At 44.5% G+C, this 27924-nt stretch overlaps 1 protein-coding gene across 1 annotated transcript in view; it reads right to left on the reverse strand.

Moving 5' to 3' along the window:
- Positions 1-450: 450 nt before the first annotated feature.
- Positions 451-27924, reverse strand: part of GRHPR (glyoxylate and hydroxypyruvate reductase) — a 272841-nt gene continuing 245367 nt past the window's right edge. Inside the window, exons 2-10 of the mRNA XM_063129091.1 lie at positions 21375-21448; positions 12239-12369; positions 8869-8941; positions 7989-8105; positions 6757-6845; positions 4895-4999; positions 3467-3602; positions 1394-1524; positions 451-702 (exon numbers count right to left, since the gene is read on the reverse strand). Of these exons, the coding sequence (XP_062985161.1) occupies positions 581-702; positions 1394-1524; positions 3467-3602; positions 4895-4999; positions 6757-6845; positions 7989-8105; positions 8869-8941; positions 12239-12369; positions 21375-21439 (969 nt within the window). The 5' untranslated portion in view covers positions 21440-21448 and the 3' untranslated portion in view covers positions 451-580. The remainder of the gene's footprint in view (positions 703-1393; positions 1525-3466; positions 3603-4894; positions 5000-6756; positions 6846-7988; positions 8106-8868; positions 8942-12238; positions 12370-21374; positions 21449-27924) is intronic.

Consider the following 27924-nt stretch of genomic DNA (forward strand, 5'->3'; position numbering starts at 1 on the left):
AGTAAAGGGCATTTGTAGTCCTATTATGACAGTGGAAAAGTTACCAGTTTGGCTACTGTTAAAATTGTAGGCCTTAGGAAGAGAAGCAACTGCATGGGGTAGGCAGCGTAGAAGCTACTGTGGCCATTAGAGATCTCTACATTTCTCAAGCATCACTGGGTCAGGAAGAGGAGAATGAGATGCTATTAGGCCTTTCTTGCTGCCTAAGTAGATCTGAAGTTAGGGAGCCCTTTACTTTCAACACAGGTGGTAAGAGGCCCCTGTTTGTTTATCTCTCAAAATAATGTTAAGAATCTGGGGGGGGGGGAACCTCATAATGCTTAAGTTTGCTGTCTTATGTTGTACTTTTAATTGAACAGTTGTAGAAAAGCTGCTGCAGTATGTAGGTTCTTTATTGCTCCTAGCAAATTTGGAATATTGCTTTTAAAAGTATTGCATGACACAGGAAAGTTTTCTATGTAAACGCTTATATTTTATTTGAAATACAGTTTTGCACCAATCAATATCCATTGGGGACAAACAGTGAAAAACCCACAAAGGTTTAAGACCATTTACACCAACTTGAATACCGTGTTGGTTCTCACAGTTTGAGTTCACTGGGCATGCTTTCTCCCTTCAAGCCAGCCAGAAGATTGTTGGCAGCCAACACTGACATCGTATTCCTTGTTGCATAGGTGGCACTTCCAATATGAGGCAAAATTACTATTTAAGGAACCAGAGAGAAAGAAAAGGTCACCTTAGGAAATAAGTCAGTCTCTAGTCACTAGGCCCTATTAATGTCATTTGTATTGTTCTATTGTAATCACGTTACTTGCTGACTAATGAAAACACTTGCTCAGGCAAACCCATTCCTACCATGTTCTATTTCTATGGCCTCCTTTGTTACATTGGTGTGTGATGATTAAAAAAAATCCCCTTTAAATTGCAGCTGATGCAATCCATGCCAATCTAGCTGCAGTCTGAAGATGAATTTTCTCAGCCAAGCTGAAGTGATATTCTAAGGAAGCAACCTGGGCCTGTTAGGGATAGGGGTATCTGCGTTTCGCCTCCTGCTTTAAACATTCTTAGGACAGTGCTGCTTCTTAGTCAGCGAGGGAGTGGAGCAGGCAGGAAATGGTGATCTCCACCTTCATGAAAGGCCTTCATCAGAAGTGCACGGTTGATCGTTTGCTCCTGAGTTAGACTCGGAGCAGTGACTTCTATCTTTTCTGTTTCCTCCATCAATTCTTAGATAAGGCGGTATCAATGGAATTTAAATCAGTCATAAATTAAATTCCATTTGTTTTAGTGGGTCTACTCAGACTAAATCTGGCTCCAACCCCTACCGTTGCTTATGATTGGCAGCCTGTCAGGGAAAAGTGCAGAAATACCAATGCAAATTAAGTCAACTTACCACAGTTCTTGAGGGAAAGTAGTGGATTATCAGTAGGCAAAGGTTCTGGAGTTGTAACATCTAAACCAGCTGCTGCAATGTGGCCATTGACTAAAGCTTCATAAAGGTCAGTCTGATTGACCACAGCACCCCTAGTAAAACAAAGTAAGGACATTTGAGAGAGTGTATTTGAGACTAAATCTTGGATGTTGCAGATATAAATGTACCTTAAGACTATTCAACAAGAAAACGAAGAGGAGCTATGGATTTTATCACCTTGAGGATTTTCCTGACAGCTTAATATTCATGCAGTTTATGCCTTATCTGAGTTGCTGCTTTGCTACGGGGTTGCATCCCTTACTATAAATTGAAGGGGTGGTGAGGGAAAAGAAGAGGTCATGTGGGAAAATCCCCTTCCCTTATCAGGTCCAGCAGCGCTAACTTAGAAACTTATGCTGGAAGGCAAATGAACCATCATGCCCTGGGTATCATTTATTCCTAGTGCAAGCTTGTGGGGGGGGGGACTGCGGGTTGGAAAGTAGTTGCAACTTGCTACTATTACAAGTGAGAACTGGTTTGAATATGGACACCATTTGATGGTTTAAATATGTGCCTGGCACCTTTCTAACTCCACAGATGGAACGTACATCTCCAATGCAATGGTTTCCAATTGAGTTGGTTCACACATTCAGCTGCCTGTCATCAAGTGTACATTCTGTCTGTGAACACGACCTTGGTCTATATATAGATTGTGTAAGTGATGTAGTTGCCATTTCCCCATATCAATAACTGAAAAAGAGGTAAACCCACGTGGAAGTATCCCATGCCAATGGTGCTGGCCTCCAGAAAGATGGACCACAAATACAGCAACTACATGTGCTATTCTCTCATCCAAACACAGAATTATTCATGTTACTGGGACAGAGAAGCAGCAGCCACACAAGCTGGATAACAGGTGAGTGGAGAAGTAACAAAACAGTTGAAACCTTTGATTGACGTGTTGTTAGTTTCCTTTTTTAAAAAACCCGGAGTGATCTAGCGGTGAATCAGCAAAATATGCCATCTCCAGAAGCCGCTACCAAATAAACACAGCTAAACCATGCTGCTTAACCATAAAATGATTAATGGAATGCATTAAGCTCTAGGGCTATATTGCTGTGGGGGGTAGTGTGTTTCGCTAGGTTGCCCATGAGCTTGCTGTGTGGGTCTTAGGCAAGTTCTTGTTTCTCTGCTTATACAGTGGGGGGAAATTACTAAGACAATGTTCATGAAGTGCTCAACTGGTCACTCATGATGGCACAAGCAATATGTCCATGGCCATGATGGTTGAGAATGATTGGAGTGGTAGACCAACACATCTGGAGGACACCAGGTGGGAGAAAGGCTGCCCTAGGGACCCACAACATTTGGGACACACTATTCCGTATAGCAATCTCAGTGGTAACAGATATGCTGCTGCAGTTTTCGGGTTGGCTCCAGGATCTACCTTCTGTGAGAATAAGGGCTTGCTCCTCTGCCCAATGTTTAGGGATTCCCCCCTCCCCTCCCACACACATACCGTTGCTCACCCCATTCAGTAGGGTCTCCTGACTAGCATTTTCAGAGGGGGAAGGGGGCAGGGAAGCCCACTTCCGCGAGTGCGGAAGATCCAACCCAGAGTGGAGTGGCCCTGGATAATAATATGATGCATCAAGAGACACATCCTGCTAGTTAAGTGCAGCATCATGGTGTGAATATGCAAATCTTAATTCCATAGGCAGATCTCCCTTGCTGAACTGGGGTAAATGTCTCACAATAGAAGCACAACTGTGAGGAGGGATGTGGGCTGTATATTACGAACATATGACATTTACACAAAGTGGAAAAGCCCTTAATTATAGTTAGGAGGAGGGGTGATTTGTACATTTTCTACTCACTATAAAGAGGGGTATGGAACAAATCCTGGCTAATATCCTATTAGCAATTATACTCCTCTATATACTCTCATATTACTTTAGCCATGCTATGCAGAAGCACTCTGTTGACTCGAAACTGCTGTGGGGAAGTAGCCCTGAATCCTCCCTCTTTAATGCTCCAGGCCTCATCTGATTTCACCTGCTGGTGTTGATGAACACAGACGTTTTCTTCATCTTGCCAAAGAAATCTCGATTGCACATCCCCTGGGTGTCAGGCGTCAGAGAACAAGTTACGATGACAAAGTCAGACTCCTCTGCTAGCTTGGCAAGTGGTACTTGAGAGAGGGAGGGGAGAGAGAGAGAGAGTGTACATTCACTACAGACTGTTTAAGGATGCAATCCTATGCATGTTTAGACAAAAGAGTTCTACAACTCCCAGCATTCCCCAGCCAGCCATGCTAGCTGAGGAACGCTGGGAGTTGTAGGATTTTTACTAGTTCACCTGGTTTTATTGATCAAGAGAGCATGGGCACTTCCTGACTGAGTCATGAGAGAGGGTGATGTCAGGCTTGCTCCAGCCCACAGGAGTGTGGTTTTGGCGTTCCATATGACCCAAGAGGAACAGCACTAAGGGGTCATACTTATGTACTGTTTGTGACACGTACTGTTTTCCCCTCATAAGGAGGATTATGAGGGTATCCTCTATTGATAAATATGGTGTTTAAATTTCCTATTAATAGGAGGAAAGGGCGCAAACAATGGTCTTAATTTTCCAAGGATCCCATTTACAGTAGCTTTTGAACTACTTAGCATGCTGGCTTTGACTTGCTCTAAACCAAAATCATACCATTTTACGCTGTAATTTGAACAGTGGGTTGGCCGACTTCCCAAAATGTGCAGGTTTAATTTGCCTATGTAATGTTTGTTCAACGCTAATCTTGGTTTGTGAAAGCCATCTTGGTTGCAACAGTTGGCATGTTTTACCTCAAAGAGCATGTCTGAAGACTGTCTAGAAGGGAAATACTTCTCCAGATGGTAGAGAAAGGCAAATGGGGATCTTTCGGTTCCTGATTTGCTCATGTTCACATGATGAAATCACGAAAGCCAGATATTTGGGCCTACAACTCCTATAATCCCTCACCATGAATTCTAGCAAGGGCTGAGGGTAGTTGTAGGCCAAAGGATCTGAAGGACCACAAATTGCTCACCCCTGACTTAGGGAAAGGAATGCATTCTCCTCATTAAAGAAAGGTCTGTACTCCTCTCCTCACTTTAACTGCTATAAATGAGACCAGGAGTTAAAGAAAAGGCAGGTTTTGTTAAACCGAAGTAATAGTTAGTATGTGGGAAGGATTTAGTGAATCCCCTCAGATGTCAACCTATTGTGACCCCAAATCATACTTCATATTCTTCCTAGTTTAATCCCTTTCATTAAAATTATTTAAATCTCAACTTTCTACTCTTCAGTTTGTTTAGAATAATAGCTAGGGAAATATAGCACCTAACATACACAAAGAAACTCCATTAATAAGAATTTATTTATTTTTATATTTATTTATTACATTTTTATACCGCCCAATAGCCGAAGCTCTCTGGGCGGTTCACAAAATAAAGAGACAATTCTCACCAAACTCTGCTTTCAGTTCCACAGCACCTTCAGGTTTGGGGTGACGTCCTGTATACAAAAATCTCTTGACTCCAAATGGTTTCAGACGATGTGCTACAGCCTGTCCTAGAAACAGGAGACACAAGTTCACCAGAACATCATACAGTTTGGTCAAAGATGTTTCATCACTGATTTAACTAGAGAAGCAAAGGTTTCTTAAAAAGTGGTCAGCTAGTTGGTACAGCAGAGAAGCAGGTGAATTGGGATGGGGTGGGGGAGAATAGGTAAGTCAGGAAAGATACAGACACCCATTTTTCAACATATATGTGGAAAATACATGGATTAAATCTTCTCTAGGCAAGACGATACCAACCTGATTTGCTAAGGGGTTACATACGCACAGGCCATTTGGTAAATTGTTGAGCCTATTCAGTCGTAAGCCTGCAATCCTACCTGCCCTTACCTGAGAATAAGCACCACTGAATACAATGGAAATTACTTTTGAGTAAACATACAAAGGATTGTCCTATTAACCAGAGAATTCAGGGAAATGTTTCCAGAATTTCAGACCACAACTATTACCAGAGTGTACTGAAGCATTCCAGCTCCAGTTGATTTGTGGAAGTATTCTAAATTCATCAGCTAAGCATGATTTCTGGCACTTCCCAGAGAATGATCATGTTTCTCTGGGTGGCTCGGTCCCTGCTCAGTGAGTATCTACTGTGAGCCGGCTACCATCTTCTCGATGCAGAAAAGGTGATGGCGGCTGCACCAAAGTCATTTAGGGCACCAGCAATCTGAAACAGAAATTGAGAACCTAAAACAGCCTTTGCCAATCTGGCAGCCACCAGATGTATTTGGACTACAACTCCCATCGCCCCCAGCCAGATAATGAGAGTTGTCGTCCAACATATCTGGAGGCTGCCGAGTTGGTGAAAGTTGGCCTGAAGTCTGGTGGACCTGGAGAGAAATGACGAAATCCAAAAGCGTGCAGATGTGTTATCTCTTCTGGAGTGCTGGATAAAGAACAAATCAATAGTAGAAAGTCCAACTTTCTCTAGTGCTGTGATAAGGTGAATGCGGCATGTTTTAGAACTGATTATCTGACTCCAGCTTCAGATGGCCAGTTCTGAAAAGATTATGCAGTTAGATAACTCCAAGTTCATGTGCCTGCTATCCATAACAACACCACTTGCTGTGGCATATACCTAGCATACAGTGACTTGAGCTTGGATCTTGGAGAAGTGAAGATTGCTGAGTTGGGCCACCACTCATCTCTTTCTCTGGCTGTGTTCAGACAACACAATAGTCAATGCTGGGTTAATAGTCAACTCCATGGTTGACTATTGAGGGGTACTCCCCACATGACATGATTACAATCAACCGTGGTGTGGATTAAAGCCAGTATCGAGTTGACTATTAGTCAACAGTGGGTTGACACATCCCCTGCCCTCTCCCCTCCCCTCAGTCCTCCTCCTGGTATCCCATCAGCCATTGCGAGTACTGCCAGCTAGAATAGAGTGGCAGCTTCCGCTTTGGTCACTCTTGCCAGGAGAGTCTGTAGTTGCTGAAAATCAACAACCGTGTCCAACAAAATAGTCAACGGTGCCCAACACACGACACGATAACCAACCGTTGTTCAAATAATCAACTCTGCACAGTGTTGGTTATTTCAGCCGAATAACCAACCGTGGTGTGAAAAAGTCCCGACAGACAACACAATAACCCACCGTTGACTATTTAATCCACTGTTGGTTATTGTGTCGTCTGAACCCAGTCTCTCTCAACCTACCTACCTTGCAGTGATGCAGTGAATATAAAATCAGTTGTCAGCTCCATGGTGGACGGGTAGGGTTAAAATAAATGCATAAAACAGGGGTTACCTATTCTTCCCAGCCCTATAATCCCAACTGTGCTGCCAGAAAGTCCATAGCCGCACATCCAGAGGGGCTTCCATGTGGTCCAGCCACCACTGCAAAAAGAAAAGTTCGATAAGTTACACTAAATATTCAACCCGGGAACTCAGTCGACTGGTGGCAAGGCTATAGCAAGAAACGGCTTGCCTATCCTGGCCAGTGTCCTAGCTAAAAGTGCAGAAATGAACATGGCAACCCAAAGGAGCTGTCGATAGGTTCTTGGCCACTGTGGTACTTACCATGCCAGACCGATTTCAGGCCCAGCCCAGTTCTTAGCTATTCCACTCTTACCTCGATATGAATGAAGTGGACACTAGAAAATATCAAACAACTATCAAATAGCCATGGAAACCTCTGTAAAATGAGCAGTGGGTAGCCCCCTTATCAGAGGTTCATTAGCACACACTTTGGGGCCTTGATAAATTCACACCCATAATATAACTCAAGCATGGAACCAAGTGTTTATTTTCTTCTGTGATAAAGAAGGGTCTATAACCAAACTCCCCAAAGTATGCAACTAGCATTCGTATGTAGCCTTGTAGAATGTCCAAAACAAGTCACAGGCACTCTCTCAATAATCCTTACAACAACCCTGTAATATAGGTCATGATTATTATCCCTGTTCAGATTGCAGATGTGGTGAAGGATGAGGCTGAAAGAATGGGGGACAGGTCAGGTTGTGTACAGCTAACTTCCATGTTTGCGGCAGAAGCGAACACAAACACCAGCCGTGGTGGGAATACGGATTCTGGGGTGTGCCATTTCAGACTGTGGGTGGGGTGGTTGTGTGGTTGAACGCTCCTCCATAGGAAGAATTTTCTGAACAAAGAAAACTAAGTGTCAAAGAGAATGCATTGAGCCTAGCCACCTCTCCAACACCTAATTTTCTATGTGCATGGAATGTTTCTTTTGTATTGAAGAACATTCAGGTCCCTGTACAATCCAGCAAGAGTTTTACAACTGCATTTGCTCTTTTGGTGAACTAGGCCTTTACCCACCTTCCACCCTCCAAATGTGTTGGATTACAACTCCCAAAATTCCCACCCAGCACGGCCAATGGCTCCACAGGTTCCTTTCCCCCCTCAATATGTCTAATTAGGCTAGGATATGAGCTATGACCCTACCACTCCCTCTGAACACTGAAATCAGCGTGATGTGGGCAGCCGCACACCTCCCCAAGCCAAACTGCAGACACTCACTTCTTCGCTTCCACCACCGATTCAGGCAGCCTGCGAGACGTTGCCAGGAGCAAAGCTACTGTGAGCTCCGCAGTGGCATCCGTCAGGATGTCTGGCGTGTACCCCACACGGATTCCCCTGGAATTTAAAAGAGGCAGTCAGAGTCTTCTGCACTTCGAGCCACAAGGCGCTCATTGAGTCACTTCACGTTGCTCACTTTGATTTTATTGTTATTATTACATTTATATGCTGCTTTTCCCCCTCTTGCAGGAACCCAAGGCAGCTTACATGGTCCTCTTCCTCTCCATTTCATCTTTTAATGCAGGTGTTTCTGAGGCAGGGGGACACAGGAACACCTCAACCATACAGGGCTTGTAAGCCAATTTGGCAGGATTTTTCAGCCCCTGAAAAAGGGTGGGAACGATCTCACCAATTAAGCCTATATGTGTACAAGCTCATCCATGGAGTGCCAGCAAAAGGCTTGATCTGGTAAGATAAAGGGGATGTTGAGAACAGGGGCAGAAAAAGCTCTTTGACCTAGTAAGTGAAATGGCCTACAGTTAGGCCACTGCAGTGTAAACAGGATAATAAATAGGATTTATTAATTTCTGCTCTTCCCTTTTGATTGACAAGCATCTTTCATCCCATATGCTCATTAATGGGATTGGATTATTTTTCAGGATGTACGAGAATTTATTTCCGTGTGTGCATGGGCGCTAATATACGTTAGCCCAAGTGCAAATTTGTGCAGATCTCCACCCCACCCCACCCCCGCTCGCCCAAAAGTGAACAAATAGTTCTGCACGACTTGGCTGCAGAATCTGCAGGTTGGATTCGCAGAAACCAGATATCATTTGAACCCATTGAGGATTTTCCCGACACCTCTAGATGCAAGTCTTACCGTTCCTTTATTTCAGCGATAGCAAGGTGGTCATACCCAACAGACAACGTACTGATTACTTTAAGGTTTGGTCCTGCAAGAGATCAAGACCACGTATTCAAAACAAGCATTAAGAGGAAAAGACATACCTGCGAAAGAAAAGGCAGTGGAGAGATCTTATTAGCCTCACCACCAAATCAAATACCATGACTCCTCACGACGGCTAAAATTATTAAGAATGGAAGATGTTGGCAAACGTAGCACTTTTTGAGGTTTCTGTCTTGTCACTCAAAAAAATACACACAAAATGAGGAGCACAATTCTTTGGTGAGGTTTCACAACTTCATGTTAAAAAGAAAATAGTTAAGGGTGCAATCCTATGAATGTTTAGACCAAAAAAGTCCTGCAGCATGCTGGGAACTGTAGGACTTTTTTTTCTGTCTAAGCATGCATAGGACTATACCCTAAGAGGGTTAAACTAGTCTTGGTATTTGATGATCAGGGGTATGGAAACAAAGCCCTTATGAAGAGAGACTGAAAGAACTGGGCATGTTTAGCCTGGAGAAGAGAAGATTGTGGGGAGACATGATAGCACTCTTCAAATACTTAAAAGGTTGTCACACAGAGGAGGGCCACGATCTCTTCTCCATCATCCCAGAGTGCAGGACATGGAATAATGAGCTCAAGTTACAGGAAGCCAGATTCCGGCTGGACATCAGGAAAAACTTCTTGACTGTTAGAGTAGTACGACAATGGAAACAGTTACCTAGGGAGGTTGTGGGCTCTTCCACACTAGAGGCCTTCAAGAGGCAGCTGGAGAACCGTCTGTCAGGCATGCTTTAGGGTGTATTCCTGCATTGAGCAGGGGGTTGGACTCCCAACTCTACTATTCTATGATTCTAATGGAAACCGAGCCTTTTAGCTAAACAGGGCTGCAAACTTCAGTTCATTTCTTCAACCAAACCTTGTGTCACTGATTAAAATTCACACACCCAGCTCAATCAGCAGGGTGACGACAAGCAAGTACTTCTATAGGAGGTGGGATTCTGGAATGCCCCACTTCCAGGTAGGGCCACACAGGGAGCCCCATCCTCCTTTTGCCAGATGAAAACGGAACTTAAGGATGGTTTTCCTCCGGTTTGTAGCCAAAGCTAGCAAACTGAAAACCTTCACTAAGCTTCTGCAATGCAGCAATGTATTCAAACTAAATCAATTAACTGATACTCTCTTTAAAGCGGAACCCTTAAATGGTTACTTTTAAAACAATAATCAGCTGTCCAGCTAACTGTACCGTTTATGAAATCTGATCCAATTTCAAGTTGAAGATTTCTGTCAAATGTGCCACAGTGTTGTGTTTAAGATGACAAATGTTCGCAACGTTCGTATCACAAAACTCCGCCATGCAACCTTCCTTTTCTGTTCATCAACCAATTGTCATCCTGTCTAATTGCCGTATGTTTTGTGAATACTCAGCACAAGAATGCTGGGCTGAGCCTGGATAAGCTTTCGCTGCATGGCGGTAGCCCTATGTATAGTTAGGGGATCCTGCCATCCGCCCAAGGCCTGCCTGAAGCCTATGTACTGTGTGCCACATTTGAATAGGGATATTTATGCAGAAAGCGTAACATACATTGTGGAGGGGCTGTAGCTCAGTGACAGACCACCTGCTTTGCATGCAGAAGGCCCCAAGTTCAATGCCTGCCATCTCCTGTACAACTGGGGAAACCTCTGCCTGAAACCCTGGAGAGACACTGCCAGTCAGTGTCGACAATACCGAGCTCGATGGACCACGGGTCTGAGTCAGTATAAAGCAGCTCCCTCGGGTCAATCTTCACAATAGTTATCCCTGAAAATTAGACAGTTCAGACTGCAAGATCGGACATAATACCGGTTGGGCTCTGTGTGCCGACATGAGGGTGGGTGGGGGTCATGAAGCGCGATGGTTTTTGCCATAGGCCTCTGGTTGGCCACTAGACAGGCCTCTGGTCTGATCTTACGTTATGTTTTTAGGATGGCTGACACAAGGACATCAGGCAGGCTCAGGGACAGGAGGGCTGCAAGTTCCCAACCTTGTTCCACATGTAGAATTGATTGCATCCACATCAGTGTGCCCAAAGGGCATTCGGGGAAAAAGAGTCAGAACAGCTGTTTCCAAGTGCAAACAGGAAAGCTCATCATTCAAAATTGAAAAAGAAGAAGAAATCTCTCTCTCTACCTATGCAGCACCTAACACGAGGAGGAGGGGAATTTAAATCCCTAGGGAGCTTTTATTATGGCATCTGGTAATATTTAACTACCAAGGCCAGTGGTTCATTCTTTGCAGGATGGGTAAAGAAGAAACACAGAGAGATAAATGCAACATAAAATCGAGGGATTTAGCAGCACATTGGGCTCACGGAATTTTTTCAGCCTACAGCCTGTCTGGCTAGATAATCCTGTGGAGCTGGTTGCAAGCCTTCGCAGAAGAAAGAGATAAGAAGAATGAAGCTGGGGTTGGTTCCAGTCCCAGGAATTCATGGTGGCTTCCCCTCTTAAATGAATAAGGCAATAGAAACCAATTCCTGCCTCAGGAGAAGGCAGAAGTATGGTGCGTTCACATCAGTATCCAGAAACAGCCAGAAACTTTGCCTGCCACTGTGACATGGACTGGCTAACACTGGGCCTATTGACATTTCTACAGTGCATTCTCATGTGCGCCGCATCTTCACCATTCAAACAATTTGACGTCCATTCGCCTTTTGCAGGGGGAAGGACCACAGCTCAACGGTAGAGCACCTGCTTTGCATGCCGATGGCCGCAGGTTCGGTTCCCGGCGCCTCTAGGCAAACTCCTGCCAGAAACCCTGGAGAGCTGCTACGAGTCAGTGATGTTGGCCCCATTCAGAAGACACCTTAAACCATGGCTTTAACCACAGTGGTTAAACCAGAAAGCCGGGCTGTGTTCAGAAGACACCTTAAACCATGGCTTTAACCATGGTGGTTAAACCAGAAAGCCAGGCCATGTTCAGAAGACACTTTAAACCACGGCTTTAACCATGGTGGTTAAGCCAGAAAGCCGGGCCGTGTTCAGAAGACACCTTAAACCATGGCTTTAACCATGGTGGTTAAGCCAGAAAGCCAGGCCATGTTCAGAAGACACTTTAAACCACGGCTTTAACCATGGTGGTTAAGCCAGAAAGCCGGGCTGTGTTCAGAAGACACCTTAAACCACGGCTTTAACCATGGTGGTTAAGCCAGACAGCCTTATTCACCATGGTTAAAGCTGTGGTTTAAGGTGTCTTCTGAATGGGGCCAACGTCAACAATGCTGGACTAGACGGACCAAGGCTCAGTATAAAGCAGCCTCCTGTGTTTCTCGGTTCCCTTCCATTTATTTCCCTTCTGAGCACTCACCTGCTGCATCCAGGACCTCCTTGTCTATCTGGTCAGACAAGAGACACAGGAGCCCATCCTTGCCAGCAACCCCTGCTAGCAGCTCTGACTGTGGGATCGGCTCATCTGAATCCCATTGCTGGACACTGCAACTTCAGAGGAAATAGGAAAGACAGAGTCACATACAGCAGGCCGCAGGACAATGCAGTATACTGAAGGCTGCACCCTTTCACCGTTTTAAAACTTCAGATCAATCCACAAAATCTGTAGTTCATTAAATGGTTGAGGCCAATTTTAGTTGGTAGGGACAAACTTTAATGAGTAGGGCTGGGTGTTATGAGCTCAAGTGCTTAACTCTGTGTCTATTTTATTATTGATGTGCTACTATCATAGGGAATGAAAAGAAGCAATTAAACAATGCCATACCTTCTACCAATGTGATAACTTGTAGCTTTGGGAAACAAAAGCTATCCAATACTTTAATATTTCAAAAATGTAAAGGTATTGGAAATAAGCAGATGTATTGGTATTATTTTTTTGTTTACTATTTAAGTGGTTACAGCACTTCTCAAACATTTCCACTTTAAATTTCAAATTATGACCAGCTATGGCATACTCTGAATGTTGTCACCCTCTTATATTTGGGGTGCAGCAAATATTTCTGTGTCCACCTCTATTATCTTTTCCGATCCCAATTCGCCATTGGATACTTACTACAGACAGATGCCAGTAAACAGCTGGGTGCCTGCCTGCTAACCTTCCATTTCCCCGTTGGCTGCTGCCAGTTTGAGACACATGCTGGTGCCCACTGTGCCCACACACTGTCCTTCCTGGCCTCAATATGAAAGAGAGATACTGTTTCCACATACTCTTGCATATGCCCACTTCAACGAGAAAGAGACTGTGCCCACGTGTGCCTGATTTTGTGGACTGCTTCAATGAGAGACTGACCACTGCAACTTGCTGCTGCCTGGCTGAAGGAGAGAGACTGGCCCTTGTGACTTTGTGCTGCTGCTGCCTGGCTGTAGGAGAGAGACTGGCCCTTGTGACTTTGTGCTGCTGCTGCCTGGCTGTAGGAGAGAGACTGGCCCGTGTGACTTTGCGCTGCTGCTGCTGCCTGGCTGTAGGAGAGAGACTGGTCTTTGTGACCTGCTGCTGATGCTGCCTCGCTAAAGGAAAGAGAGACTGCCCCTCAGGTTCACATGTTGCCAGCCACTTTGCCCTTTGCATCCCAGATCAGAACAGGGTTTCTTCTGCCCTTTCTTACTCTCTCCCATCCTCTCAAATGCAAGATTCCCTCTCGTCAAGGAGGGGGGCAGGTCCTAGTTTCCACCAATGCTTTCCCAGGCTTGGGATGGCTGCCGTCTAACTCCTGCTCACTGCCAGCACTAAGGCCTCCTTTGTGCTGTGTCTGCCTGCCAATAATTTCTCTAATGAATGAGAGTCACTGAAGAGCCACTGTTTGGGAATGAAAGAGTATCAGAGCATCAATTTAGGAAGGGGTGTAGGTATTTCCACAGAGCACAATGCTAAAACTAAAACTCAATCCAAAGTAAACAGTAAATTTAGAAAACCTGGGGTCCTCATCTCTGTCCAGATCTGAAACAAACTCAAACTATAGCAGACAGGCCACTTTTTCTGCCCTTAGTCAGGCAGCATCAGCAGGAAGTCACAACGGTCCATCTCTCTCCTTCAGCATCAGCGGGAGGTCACCATGGCCCATCTCTCTCCTTCAGCATCTGCAGGAACTCACAGTGGCCCATCTCTCTCCTTCAGCAACAGCAGGAGGTCACCACAGCCCATCTCTCTCCTTCAGCATCAGAAGGAGGTCACAGTGGCCCATATCTCTCCTTCAGCATCAGCAGGAGGTCACCCTGACTCATATCTCTCCTTCAGCATCAGAAGGAGGTCACAGTGGCCCATCTCTCTCCTTCAGCATCAGCAGGAGGTCAACCTGACCCATCTGTCTCCTTCAGCATCAGCAGGAGGTCACAATGGACCATCTACAGCATCAGCCAGGAGGTCACAATGGACCATCTCTCTCCTTCAGCATCAGCAGGAGGTCACCACAGCCCCTCTCTCTCCTACAGCATCAGAAGGAGGTCACAGTGGCCCATCTTTCAGCATCAGCAGGAGGTCACAATGGACCATCTCTCTCCTTCAGCATCAGAAGGAGGTCACAATGGCCCATCTCTCTCCTTCAGCATCAGCAGGAGGTCACAATGGCCCATCTCTCTCCTTCAGCATCAGCAGGAGGTCACCATGGACCATCTCTCTCCTTCAGCATCAGCAGGAGGTCACAATGGCCCATCTCTCTCCTTCAGCATCAGAAGGAGGTCACAATGGCCCATCTCTCTCCTTCAGCATCAGCAGGAGGTCACAATGGCCCATCTCTCTCCTTCAGCATCAGCAGGAGGTCACCATGGCTGGTCAGCAGATAATAATGGCTGGTCTTGCTCCTTTAGCCAGGCAGCATCAACAAGAGGTCACAACAGCTGATTTCTCTTTCTCATTGAAGCAGGTGGCAGATACAGGTGCTTGTGGGCACAGTTCCTTTCTCATTGGTGTGCAGATGCAGTGTGTGTGTGTGTGTGAGAGAGAGAGACTGAAACAGGCAGCACCATGGGGGCAAAGAAACCATGGGCAAGGGGAGGAAGAGAGTTGGCAAGTAGACGTGCATCTGTTACGGGGCTCCTACAGATATTCCCAAGGCAGAATGAGGTGTTGAGCTTTGGAGCAGGTAGAAACTTCTGCCACCTCCAAAGCTCAGTTTGACATGAAACCTCCCCTCCCCTGCTTTGCTTGGCATATGTGGGGAATCTGGGCAGGGGGTTCTTTCATGTTGCTTTGGAGCAGGCAGAAGGCAGCATCGGAGTCTCTTAGTACTTCTGCCACTCATCCCCCAAATCCTCTGCCAGAGGTCTCATGGTAGCGACCACAAATAATGGCGCTGCGACTGATCAAAGCCAAATGTTACGGTTTGTACAAATGATTAACCATTATTACGAACTTATAAACTGAAAGCAAGAGAAGGGTTGTTAAAGGAGGGCCATATATGTCAGTGGTTCTCTTACCTACAGATTATGGAGAGATTTAAGAGAGACATAAAAGAACGCGGATTTGAGGAAACAAAGTCAACGTTTGAAGTAGCCCTATGTACTAATGATGAACATGTTATCTCTAAGGTTTATAAGCTATTGTTAAAGTTTGAGACAAGGAATGAACAAACAAAGGACTGTATGATAAAATGGGATCAAAACTTTGGGTATAATGTACTGACGGAATTATGGAAAAATATGTGGGTGAAAGGTTTAAACTATACGTTAAGTACTAGACAAGGAGAATTTTTACAAGATGATGTATAGATGGTATATGTCTCCCTCAAAATTAGCAAAAATGTACAGGGGTTGTTTGGGAGACTGGGAAATGTGAAGAACAAGAAGGAACTTTTTACCATATGTGGTGGTCATGTAAAAAAGCAAAATCTTTTTGGACTCAGATCCATTTGTCAATGCAAAAAATATTAGAGGCAAATCTACAAATGAAACCAGAAACATTTTTGTTGGGACTTATGATCAACTTAAAGAAAAAGGTGGAACGTTGTTCCTATATGTGACAACAGCTGCCAGACTACTCTATGCGCAATACTGGAAAAATACACAAGTACCACCAACGGAGGAATGGCTGCTTAAGGTTTTGGAGATGGCCAAACTTATGGCACTAGTAAGAGAAAAATCAACAACCTCGTTTGTATTGGACGGGAAACCTCTGACAGAGTATATACAAGAGTTGCCAAAGAATTGTGTATTTGTTTGTGGTTTTTATATATAATCCGTGGTCTTAATACATAACACTGGGCTGGCTAAAGTGAAGTAACTGACATGAAGATTGCCTCAAATGGAATATGGCCTTATATGTTTGGCTTATGTGTTTTTATTAGATGTAGTGTATTTTATTGTTAGTTGTGTGATGTTTTGTTCTGTTTTCTTTCTTTGCTTGTCTTTTTTCTCTCTATTCTTTTGTAGAAAACAATAAAATTGTTAAAAGGAAACCATTATCAGAAACTAGGAAAGCTCCTTGCTAAAAGAGCATTATTAAAATATTAGCCAGAACAGAATTGAATTCCATTTCAATGGAGCTGTTTCTTACTGGTCAGCACGCATGACTTTTTTTAACAAATGTGGCAAAAATTCAGAAATGTGTTGGGTAGATTTCAGGGTTGGGCTCAAGTGCAATTCATCCAGCGTAATGGCAAGGCCCAATAGAGCCTAACTGGAAACTCCGCTTATCTTCCAAGGCCCTGCCAGGACCTTTTCAGTTGTGGCACCCAAGATTTTGAACACCTTTCCAATGTCCACCTGCTCACTTTAGATTGGCAGCAAAGATGCTATTCTTTCAGTGAGTTGTTTGCAGAGTAACATTCTTAAGTTGCTACTACATCCTTTAGAAAGGCATTTTTGGCATTGCGTTTTCAAACCATGCCTTCACAATACTTAGAGGAGCGTTACTGTAAAATACTTGTAGAACAGAGGTGTACTGTATATGTGGTGCTCAAGTAGTAGAGGACCTCTACCACTATTTATTATATTGCTCTCTGTATTCTGAACCCAGGACAAAATTTATTTTGAATCTGTTACGGGATATATCTAACAGTGATGACCAAGTAAAAGTTATATATTTGCTCTCTGATGCTGACAAATTTGTCAGCATCTCTGAAAGACAGAGTTGCGAGATTTGCAGTGGCAGCCCAAAAATTGAGAAGAAGATTCATAGTGGTCAATAAGTAGTATTAACTTTTATACATCTATGACCCTTTTAATGTAAATTTTTAATCTCTTATTTTAATTCTTTGTATTAAAACTAACTTATATATATTTGTGGGCACCTTTTAATGAAAACCTTTTAGCATCTTTTTGTATTTTACTCCTTTGTATTGTAAAGTTTTTGTGTGTTTACCTGTGCATGTGTAAAGTTGATATGACCATGACGGTTGAAACAACAAATAAACAGAACTGACTAAAGTTGCTACTACTGCCATTTAGTATTTATAAGATTGTTTTCTTGATATCGTGGTTTTTATTATTTTACTCTTGGATGGAAGCCACCTTGGATATTTTATAGAAAGATGGCATATAAATTCCAAAGCCAAAACCAAAAAAAAAAGAGGCTTTGCCAGAGCTTATGTGAATAAAAAATGCGTCCCCAAATCCTCTGAAATGTGTAGGCAATAAATCAATAAAGACTGGTTATGACTCTACAGTAGGTGTCTCTGTTGTGAAAGAGAGCAGATAGACTGCGCTGGATAGAGGACAGGATGAATGAAGCAACTGGGAGAAGGTAGTTTTGGTATTACTATTTTATGCATGAAGTTTTAAACTGAATAAAGCCTTGGCGGGCCACCTGGAAGGGGAAGGAAGATAAGATAGTAAGTCCTTGGCACGAAGAAGAAACTCAAGGTTGTAAACCATCATGAGTGGCAAGGAGGAGGATTATGCAGCTGGGAGGAGGGAGAAAAAGATGAAACAAAGAAAAACAGTATAATTAGGGACCCCACCGAAAGATGTGTGGAGAGTCCATGGCGGCGGCAACGGCAAGGCCTGACTTAGGAGTATGTAGTTTTAGTTAGGTTTCTTATTTTTAACGGTTTACTGGGGTTTTACGCTATGCATGCTTACTAGGTGATTTTGGTTATTCTTCCATGAGTGAGCCCATGAAACAGCTAGTTTTGAAAGCTCCCCCAGTTCAGTCTCAAGTTCAAGGGAGTGAGAAAAAACAGTCTAATGTTTCTGCCATGCCAAGTTGTAAAGAAACTCCTGTGGCATGTTCAGAAGTAAGAATTAGGACTATAAAGCCGGTTGAGGAATGCTGCATAGCACAGAAAGAAATTTCTCATGAGGGTGAAGCAGAACCTGCTTTGTCTCCTGAAATGGTGGCAAAGTCTAATAAAGAAAACCTTGGTGTTTGCTAACCAGCTTTTGCTTCCTAATAAGCAGACTTTTCATACAGGAAAGACTTCAAAAGTAGAGCCTCCAACTGCAGGAAGTGTCTACCTGAAACTGAAAATTAACATTGCTTTCTGCCTAAACCAGCAAATGGCATAGAGTGGTTCAGGTCTTTGCTCTACCTTTACATATGTTATTATACAGATCCTCAATATGCTGGATGCTTTATTGAGTAATATAAACCCCCACAAAAGAGCTCCCGGCCCCAAGGAGCCTACAATTCATATTTCAAACACAAACACTTTCCTGGGAATAAGCCCCATTGAACTCAGTGGCGCTTACTTCTGAAGAGATGTGCAATGTGATTGCATTGTTGGTTATCTTCATTGTCGTAAATCCCTTTGAATCCATTCTTTTGGAAAGGCAGCATACAAATACTATAGAGGGGATGTGGAGCATTATTCAAGTAAGCAAACAAGCCCCTACTTTAACTTATTTAGTTTTTTTTTGTATTACATAAAAATTACCAAAATAATAAAAGCCATACCATAAGCATAAAAGACAATACATGGAGGGGATGGAGTCAAGTTTTTAACAGATTGATCTTTCCAAAGTGCATTCTTAAAACAAGTTCTCTCAGTTAGAAACCGTAGGAGCCATCTTAGCAGGAACACCAGCAACAACTGGATGGCGCTAACTGTCCAGGACCTTCCTGTCTCTTCTCAGCTCCCCTCGGGGCAAGATGGACCTTCAGAAGCCCTGGGGTGGCAGTTGGCAGTGAGAACCCAGAAACTGTTTCCCCCATCACATCTACTAATTTTACCATATGCCTAGGGCCCATCCTTCCCCAAGCCAGCGCCTTCCAAATGTGTTGGACTACAACTCCCATCAGGCTTGGGTTGGTGAGAGTTGTAGTCTGACAAATCCAGAGGGAACCAGCTTAGGAAATGCTGGCTCAAACTGCAAGCTTTTTGAAAACCAAGGTCTCTATTTCTCCTCTCTACAGTATGTGAACCTGCGTAACTCATTTGTCCCATAAAGACAAAAGCCCTCCGAAACAAATTCTGAGCAGCCAACGTCCTGAGAGCCTGCTCTGCGGACATTTTAACAAAACATTTCCAATTCCCAAGCATTGCCACTCTCAAATATTTAGAGCAATTTCGTACCCAGACTTTGTCCCCCAGCTTTAAACTCAACAGACGTAAAGCGGACGGTGCAAAGTTCATGTAGACTCAGAGGACCATGTGACAGCCTCCCCTCCTTGTTGGGGGTTTGATTCTTGTTGGGGGGGTTGTTGGGAGACTTGTTGGGGGTTTTATTCCCTGCCCCCTCATATGAAGCAACCTTCATGAGTGGGGTGTCAGATCATTGGGGCCACCTGGCTCAGTATTGTCAGCACTGAGTGGCAGCAATTCTCTAAGGTTTGAGAGAGGAACCTCTCCCAACTCTACCTGGAAACTTTCCGCAGGCAAAGAATGTGCTCTAGCTATGGCACAACCCACCAAAGATGTTCCCTAAATGGGAATCAAACCCAGACTGCAACAATGAGAGGGGCAAATCCTAACCACTAGACCACCAGGGAACCTGTCCACCCCAACCCCCAAGCATTTAAACCCCTTCCCATTTGCCCATGCGTGAGTGATGACATGTGAGAGGGCCTTCTCTGCAGTGGCCCCACACCTTTGTAACAAGTTGCCATTGGAGGTCCACCCTGGTTCTTAATGCTTCTCGTCAGGGTGATTTTTAGAAATATTTAGAAGGCTGGTTTCCAACCCACTTGCTAATGCATATTTATAGGGGAAAGAGAGGACTCTCTTTGTGGCAATCTGTAAAATATGTCATGCTTTTATTTATTACCACCACAACCCATCTTAATGAACACTAAAGTCCTACTTCCTCTCTCTCACACACACACAAACACACTCACACACCCCATGACTGTGGTATAGTAAACTGTCAGACCAGGACTGACACTTTCTCAGGTTAAAATCCTCATTCTGCCATGAAACTCCCAAGGTGACCTGGCTAGTAACTTTCTCCTAACTGAAACTACCTCATAAAGTTCTTGTGAGAACATCTTAAAATTTATGGGCTGGATCCAGATTTCATCATATTTAAAAGTAAACCCACCGAAATCAGTGGGATTTAAGGTAGTCAGGACTGATTTCAACGGATCTACTCTATATAGAACTAAATGGCTGGGGTGACCAAATTACACCAGTTTTAAACTCTCTTTGCTGGCTGCCAATTAGTTTCCGGGCAAAGTATAAAGTGTTGGTTACCACCTTTGAAGCCCTACATGGTTTGGGTCCAGGCTACCTCCCGTACAACCCGCCCAGCACACTCAGGTCCTCCAGGAAGAATTTACTCCAGCCAACAAAAACAAGGCTGACAACTATTACCCAGAGGACCTTTTCTTCTGCTGCCCAGTTTGTGGAATGCCTTGCCGGGAGAGATTCGTCAGCTTAACAGTCTTCCAGAATTTAAGGAAGCCATAAAGACCGATCTCTCCTGGCAGGCCTACCCAGCTGAATTTTAAGATGCCTTTTTAATAATGTGCTGTTTTTAATAATGTATTAGTTTTACATGTTTTAATTAGTTATATGTATTTTATGGTGTTTGCGTTTGTGTTGTACCCACCTCGATCCAGAGGGAGAGGCAGGTTGTTGTTGTTGTTGTTATTATTGTGGATCCAGCCCCTTTTCTCCTAAAGGTTGCATAGAAAGAGGTTGTTGGGGGGGGGGGTGTCTTCTGAGCTTGGCTCTAATACTGATCACAAAGTCCAGAACTGAGCATATGCTCAGAGGCGCCCTGTTCCTTCAGCCTCAGCCCACCTGCCTGGTGGAGCTCAAAAACGAAGAAGGTCCCACAAACCGAAAATCCCTTGACACCCCCTTCCCACCCCACTTTTACGCACACACGCTCCACTGAAATGCCCAGAAGTGCCAGAAAGAGAAAAACTGGGACAGGCAAGCAAGCAGCGGCTGAGTGAGCGCCGGCTTCCTTCAGCTGCACGGGGGCGGCGGGAGCCCACGAGCAGCCCACCTGGCAGCTCCTGCAGCAGCACAACCCCCCCCCTCCCCAAAGGCCGGGGGTCTCCTCGGCAAGGGCAGGCGCGCCCCGGCTCCGACATGGACGGAGCCCTTCCACTGGCCCCAGCCAAAGCGGGGGGCGCTCTCTGGCCGCAGATACCCCCCCCCCCAGAGCACACTTACTCGCCGGCCTGGCCTAAGACCGCCAGCCCCTCCGGGGGGATCCGCCGCGTCACAAACACCTTCATGAGCCGCTGCTTTCATCGACCCGCCCCAGCCGCGGTGCAAAGACGACTCCAAGCAGCCGCGCTCCGCCAGCCTCCTCGCCGCCGCCGCCGCCCCGCCTCCTGCCTCCTTAACCCTTCGCCCGGCGAGCAACTTGCTCGGCAGCGCCCCCTTGTGCCCGTTCCTTGCCAGGTCAAAACGACGTCCTTCTCCGTCGGCCTTGCGGAGGCAAACTTTTCTCTACTTCCTTGCGCGCGCGCGCATACACACCACCAGTGAAGGCTGGTGGCTCCGATTTCGGTGGGGCTGTGACTGGTCAGAACCAGTCAGAACTGGAAAGGGTCTATCCAAGGGGCTGAGGCCACTTTGGGGCTAGGTTCAGGCCCTTGGATAGATCTTTAGGGGCTGGTTCTGATTGAAAACCAGAATTGGCCTTTTTTTCTTTCTAAACTTTCGGAGACTGGAGCAGGCAGGCACCATCGGAGCCTGCTTCAGTTGGACCCCCACCCCCCCAGGGCTAACATCTTCACCTTGTGGGGAAGAAGGAGCTGTTGGTTTGCCCCTCAATTGGGAGATGAGAGGACGGAGCAGGGCCTTCCCACCAGCCTAAACAGTCTCCTTAATTTCTTTTTATTTTCTCCCTCTTCCCTCCATCCACTTTTCCTTGTGTATCATGTATTTTTTTAGAACGTAAGCCTGAGGGTAGGGACTGTCTTCTTTATTGATACATTGTAAGCCGCTCCGAGAGCCTTTTGGCTGAGGTGCGGGATAAAAATACTCTAAATAAATAAATAAATAAACTTGCAGTCTTTAGAGACTGCAATTAGGGTGACCCTATGAAAAGGAGGACAGGGCTCCTGTATCTTTAACAGTTGTATTGAAAAGGGAATTTCAGCAGGTGTCATTTGTATATATGGAGAACCTGGTGAAATTCCCTCTTCATCACAACAGTTAAAGCTGCAGGAGCTATACTAGAGTGACCAGATTTAAAAGAGGGCAGGGCACCTGCAGCTTTAACTGTGGTGATGAACAGGAAATTTCACCACGTTCTCCATATATACAAATGACACCTGCTGAAACTCCCTTTTTCAAGACAACTGTTAAAGATACAGGAGCCCTGTCCTCCTTTTCATATGGTCACCCTAAAGGCTTACTTCTAAGAAAGTGTGCTGAAGACTGCAGGCGAAGTATAGATAGATGTTTCTGGTGCTCTAATCCTGTGCACACTTACTTAGGTGTAAGGGCAAGGTAACTCCCACAACACACAGTAGAACTAATTTCTGAGTAAATGTACTTAAGATAGTACTGGAGTGTCTATGCAAAACTAGCTTGTGGAGTGATGGGGTGGGCAAAATCATTATTATGGGAGCAAGGATTTAATCCACACAAACTAGGTCTTTAATATACTGTAACAGAAACCTGAGGGAACACATTGAAAAGTGATGTGTGTGTTGTTGTTGTTGTTTTTGAGAAAGCCAAATACGCCTTAGAGACACAAACACATTTCCTAGCTGACTTTATAAACTGGAAAATAATACTAGCAAATAAATATATGCTAGTAAATATAAACACTTGCAAACACAAAGAAATTAGGGTGACCATATGAAAAGGAGGACAAGGCTCCTGTATCTTTAACAGTAATGTAGAAAAGGGAATTACAGCAGGTGTCAATTGAAGTGGGTGAAATTCCCTCTTCATCACAACAGTTAAAGCTACACTAGCTATAGCAGAGTGGCCAGATACAAAAGAGGGCAGGGCTTCTGCAGCTTTAACTGTGTTGATGAAGAGAGAATTTCACCCTCTTCAATTGACACCTGCTGAAATTCCCTTTTCTACATTACAGTTAAAGATACAGGAGCCCTGTCCTCCTTTTCATATGGTCACCCTAAAAGAAATCAAATAATAAAGCACAGTATTTTAAAGACCTCAGTTCAGATTCTGCATGATGATGTATTTTCATCTCACACACGCATCTCACTCACACGTGCAGGCGTGTTTGAGCTTCATTGTAATAACTTAGTGCTCAGGTGAGGGAAGGCCAAATGGGCAAATTGGACTACAGTGTTTGGTTTGCTTGACCAATAAAATCATGTTGCTTCTTGAAGAAGAGTGTGTGTATGTCTGACTGTCCTGTGATAAGAAAGGAATGTTTGACGGTGGTGTGCCAAAAAGTCAGGAAACTACCAATCGATTGGTGGGCAGAGAAGGTGGGGGGGAGGCATCTGGAGAGCTGGATTGGGATCCCAGGCAGGCCAGATGTGGTCTGTTGGCCAGAGACTCAACACCCCTTCTTTGAGCTTTATCACACCAGCGTTATACTGTGCAATCACTGCGAATTGCATGCAAAGAACTCCGAAGTTTTCCAGCTTATAACCTGCTTTGATTGTGAAGTACTCCCATGCATCCTGCTTTAATTGTGCTATAAAAGAAAAAGACTCGCTGTATTTTGATACTAGTTTTCGAGTGTATCACCTGAGCGGCCACTGGGGCACAGGAGCAGGATTTGAAGAAAAATTAAACGAATGCTTACATCTACGTAAGCTTTAAAGATAAAGACATCAAAATTGGCACAGTAATAGATATTAAGGAGAGCTTTAAGCATACCAAATTTGAATCAGATTGGGTCATCCGTTGATTTTTTATGATTTTTTTTTACATTTCCCCCCTTAAACTCACTTCTTGGTATGCAAAGGATCTTGCCACCCGGTAGCAACAACAACAACAATGCCAACAGCTTAGCGCTGTAGGGGTTAATTTGAAGGAAACAGGTATGTGGGATGAAGCTATTTAAAAGCAGGCTGCAGAGGACAGCATGAACAGGGGATGGATATGCTCCCATTACCTGACACATGCCTTCCAGTGAAGACATACCCCTTATGAGCTTAGAGGGGCAAAACTGTTAAGGGTAGAGCTTCAGAGGCACAAGCAGTCTTTTTGGGGCGGGCCCACCAGGCCCACATAAGCATAGAAACAGTCCTATTGAGTTCGTGCTGGTCCAGCACCTGCCTTGTGGGTCCTAGAGCATCCAGCTGGGCCCTTTACGCACTACGACAGGTCCAGTAAGAATAATGAAAACCAGATTGTGACAGGTGAGGTTGGGGGAAGAGGGAAGGAAAGTTTTAGATGAGAACATCTTGCCTCAGTGTACTCTTTTCAATACTGGGCTGCCCTGCAAGGTCATTCAACCGCATTTCTGAATGATAAAGGGAATTGCTTTATTTTAAAAACACACACACACAGAGCATTTTTATCAACCTCCAAGAGCTATTCTGCCAAGCAATCATCAGAGCAACTGGCTTAAGCAAGTTCAAAAAGAAAGAATTAGATAATTGTACAGCTCCAATAACACAGAGGGCAATGCAGAAGGGCAGCAAGAAGGCCTCCTGTGAATGGAAACTGAAAAGATCGGGCTGCTGTACTTTACAGCAGGGCTAAAAAAAGGAAAGAGGACATACACTAACATCACAAAATATTATAAAAGTACAAACAATAAGGAGGAGAAATGAGATTAGGAGCCATGTTAAGATTTTTTTCTCCCAAAGTGAAAAGCAGCAAGTAGGAAAATGTGAAGAATTCTTCTCTTGACACAAAACATTAATGGTATGTTTGTGCGTCTTAGGGCTCAATTGTCTGGTCCCTGGGAGGCAGGGTTTTTTCTAGTGTGCAGATGGACACTAAATGTGCAGCTGGGAGAAAAAAATGTACAGTTGGAAATGTGATAATGTGCAATTGGAAAAAGTGGTGAAAAAAAATAAGACAAGTGTTATGTGTATGTATTTATTAAGAGACAAAATCAGGGATGGCATGTAACACAAATTATAAGGATACAGGTGAACGAGCCCTTGATGGTGTGACTGATGTTGCTGGGTCCTGTGACAGTGTTGCCTGAATAGATGCGGGGGCAGAGTTAGCACTTGGGTCTATTGCATGTTCTGGTCCCTCTGTCTGTGCCTCTGTCCTGGGTTAGTATCTGCTTCAGATTGGGAGGTTGTCTGTAGGCCAGGACTGGCCTGCCTCCCAAGGCTTGTGTGACAGAAGTGTCTGTGCTGATGATGGGTTGGAGTTCACCGATGATCCGTTGCAGTGGTTTCAATTGGGGGTTGTAGGTGACAACCAGTGGTGTGCTTCTCTTGGTCTGTCATCCTTCCTGGATATCCGTCTGGCCCTGTCAATCTGTCTTTATCTTTAAGGTGCTACTAGTGTTGGTGATAATCTGTCCAGTTGTGAAAGAGAAATAATGTGTTTGGCTTGAGCAGGGGCGGTGTGTGTGTGTGTCTGACAGGGCATTTGTACAGTTGGAAAATTTGCTTTAACCACCACCACCACCCTTGCTGGGAGGGTATCCCAGGGGCCGTGGGATATTGCACATTTTCTTCTCCATTGGTGAGAAGATGGGGCACTGGTGGAAAAAGAGGTCCAGTCCTGGAGGCCTTCTCATTGTGGCAGCAGAAACCCCCACTGTGGTCCCTCCTCCATTGTCCAACCACAACCTCACCTGACCTTCACCTAGTTACAGTTAGTACATGTCACAAGTTCTTATGACTAATGTCTTTTGAGCAATACCAAGTTGCAAGTCCTCATGAGTAATGTCTTTGGACAACCTCAGATCATATTTCTAAATTATTTTCTATCAGGCCTTATCCAAACTAAAACATCTGACCCTTGGTACAGTGTTCTATGTGTGTATGCTTACTTGCTCCTTTAATATTAAAGCACTACCCTATCACTTGTACACCCATTCTATGCCCCCAAAAGCTTCTTTCTCTAGGCTATGCCAATAAACTTTTATAACCCCAATCTTACACATAATCAGTAAAATTTCAAATGAAGAAATAATCTTACACTAGCGAATATTACATGATCTCAATAATTAAAAGTCCCTCCCATTGATTCATGAGCAGAACTTGTAATTGACTAATTTTACGATGGAAACACTTAAAGCTTAGAGCCATAATCAAAATTCTAGGAAAAAGAAGTGGGCCTCTGATGGCACAGTGAATGCTTAAATGCAGCCTTCCCCAACCTGGCATTGTCCAGATGTGTTGGACTACAACTCCCAGAATCCCCCAGCCAGTATTGCATAACACTGAAGCTTACCTGGCTGGGGGATTCTGGGACTTGTAATTGAACATATCTGGAGGGCGCCAGGTCAAGGAAGGCTGCTTAAAAGCATTTCTCTTGGTGGTTCCAGCTGTGTGTGGAGCTGGGCATCTGTAGGCATCATTGCACAGTGACTGAAGCGTTACCACACTTCTGCAACCACATGGATGCCAGATCTGATGAGGCACAATTCTGTAGGTGACAGACTCCCTATGCAGTTACGGTAGGGTTTAGGACACTGGGAGATTGGTGTGCCATGTCCCTTTCATCTTTTTCTGCCAGAGGGCACCTACCAAAAGAGGTGACCCTGTCCAGCCCCCCTTCCTCTACACACTCAGAGCCATAAGAACATAAGAAGAGCCAGACTAAGGGTCCATCTAGTCCAGCACTCTGTTCACATAGTGGCCAACCAGCTGTCGACCAGGAACTCACAAGCAGGATATGGATGCAACAGCACCCTCCTGCCTCTGACACTGGAGGCAGCATGTAGCCATCAGGACTAGTAGCCATTGATAGCCTTCTCCTCCAGGAATTTATCCAACCCTCTTTTAAAGCCATCCAATTTGGTGGCCATCACTACATCTTGTGGTAGTGAATTCCATAGTTTAAGTATGTGCTGTGTGAAGAAGTACTTCCTTTTATCTGTCCTGAATCTCCCATCGATCAGCTTCATGGGATGACCCAAGGTTCTAGTATTATGGGAAAGGAAGAAAAATGTCTCCCTACCCACATTCGTCACACCATGCATAATTCTGTACACCTCTATCATGTCTCCCCTTAGCCTCTATTTTTTCCAAGTTAAACAATATTCCTTGCTGTCCTGCATGGAGGGCCACCGTTGTTAATAGGACAGTGTCACTGTGATCCATACACAATCATGCAATCAAGTAATGTTCAACTCTGGACTTAATGGATGCACACCTTCCCAGTCTTTAGATGGTAATGTGTATTACTTTAAAATCTGGTAAACCAGCCCTGTGGCATTTAGGGGCCCACCTGCTTATTCTTCTAAGTGGGGCTCTGCCCTATAGTCCTGCCCTGATGGCGCCAGTGCCCATACATAGAAATAAAATGGCAAGGAAGATTTGTTTCCATTGATGAAATGGCAAGAGATGACCAGTAATCTGTTCTGTAATATTGTGGCTTCCAAATCTTCACCACCCCTAACTCTTTTCTTCCTTTTTTTCTTTTTTTCCTGTTTGAATGTACGCGGTACCTATACAATGCAGATGTGATGTGAGATGAGAAAAGGGGAATATGCACGGATGGGATTCAGAAGCGGTCCATAAATCATATTAGAACAAAGCTGCTGCTTCTTTATGGAAATTACCAGAGACAGGATCCAATTGGCTGAGAAATGCTGAGCAAGCTGGAATGCGACTAATAAATGCTATTAAACATGGATAAA

This window comes from Elgaria multicarinata, chromosome 6 (genome assembly GCF_023053635.1).
Source record: "Elgaria multicarinata webbii isolate HBS135686 ecotype San Diego chromosome 6, rElgMul1.1.pri, whole genome shotgun sequence".
Taxonomy (NCBI): Eukaryota; Metazoa; Chordata; class Lepidosauria; order Squamata; family Anguidae; genus Elgaria; species Elgaria multicarinata.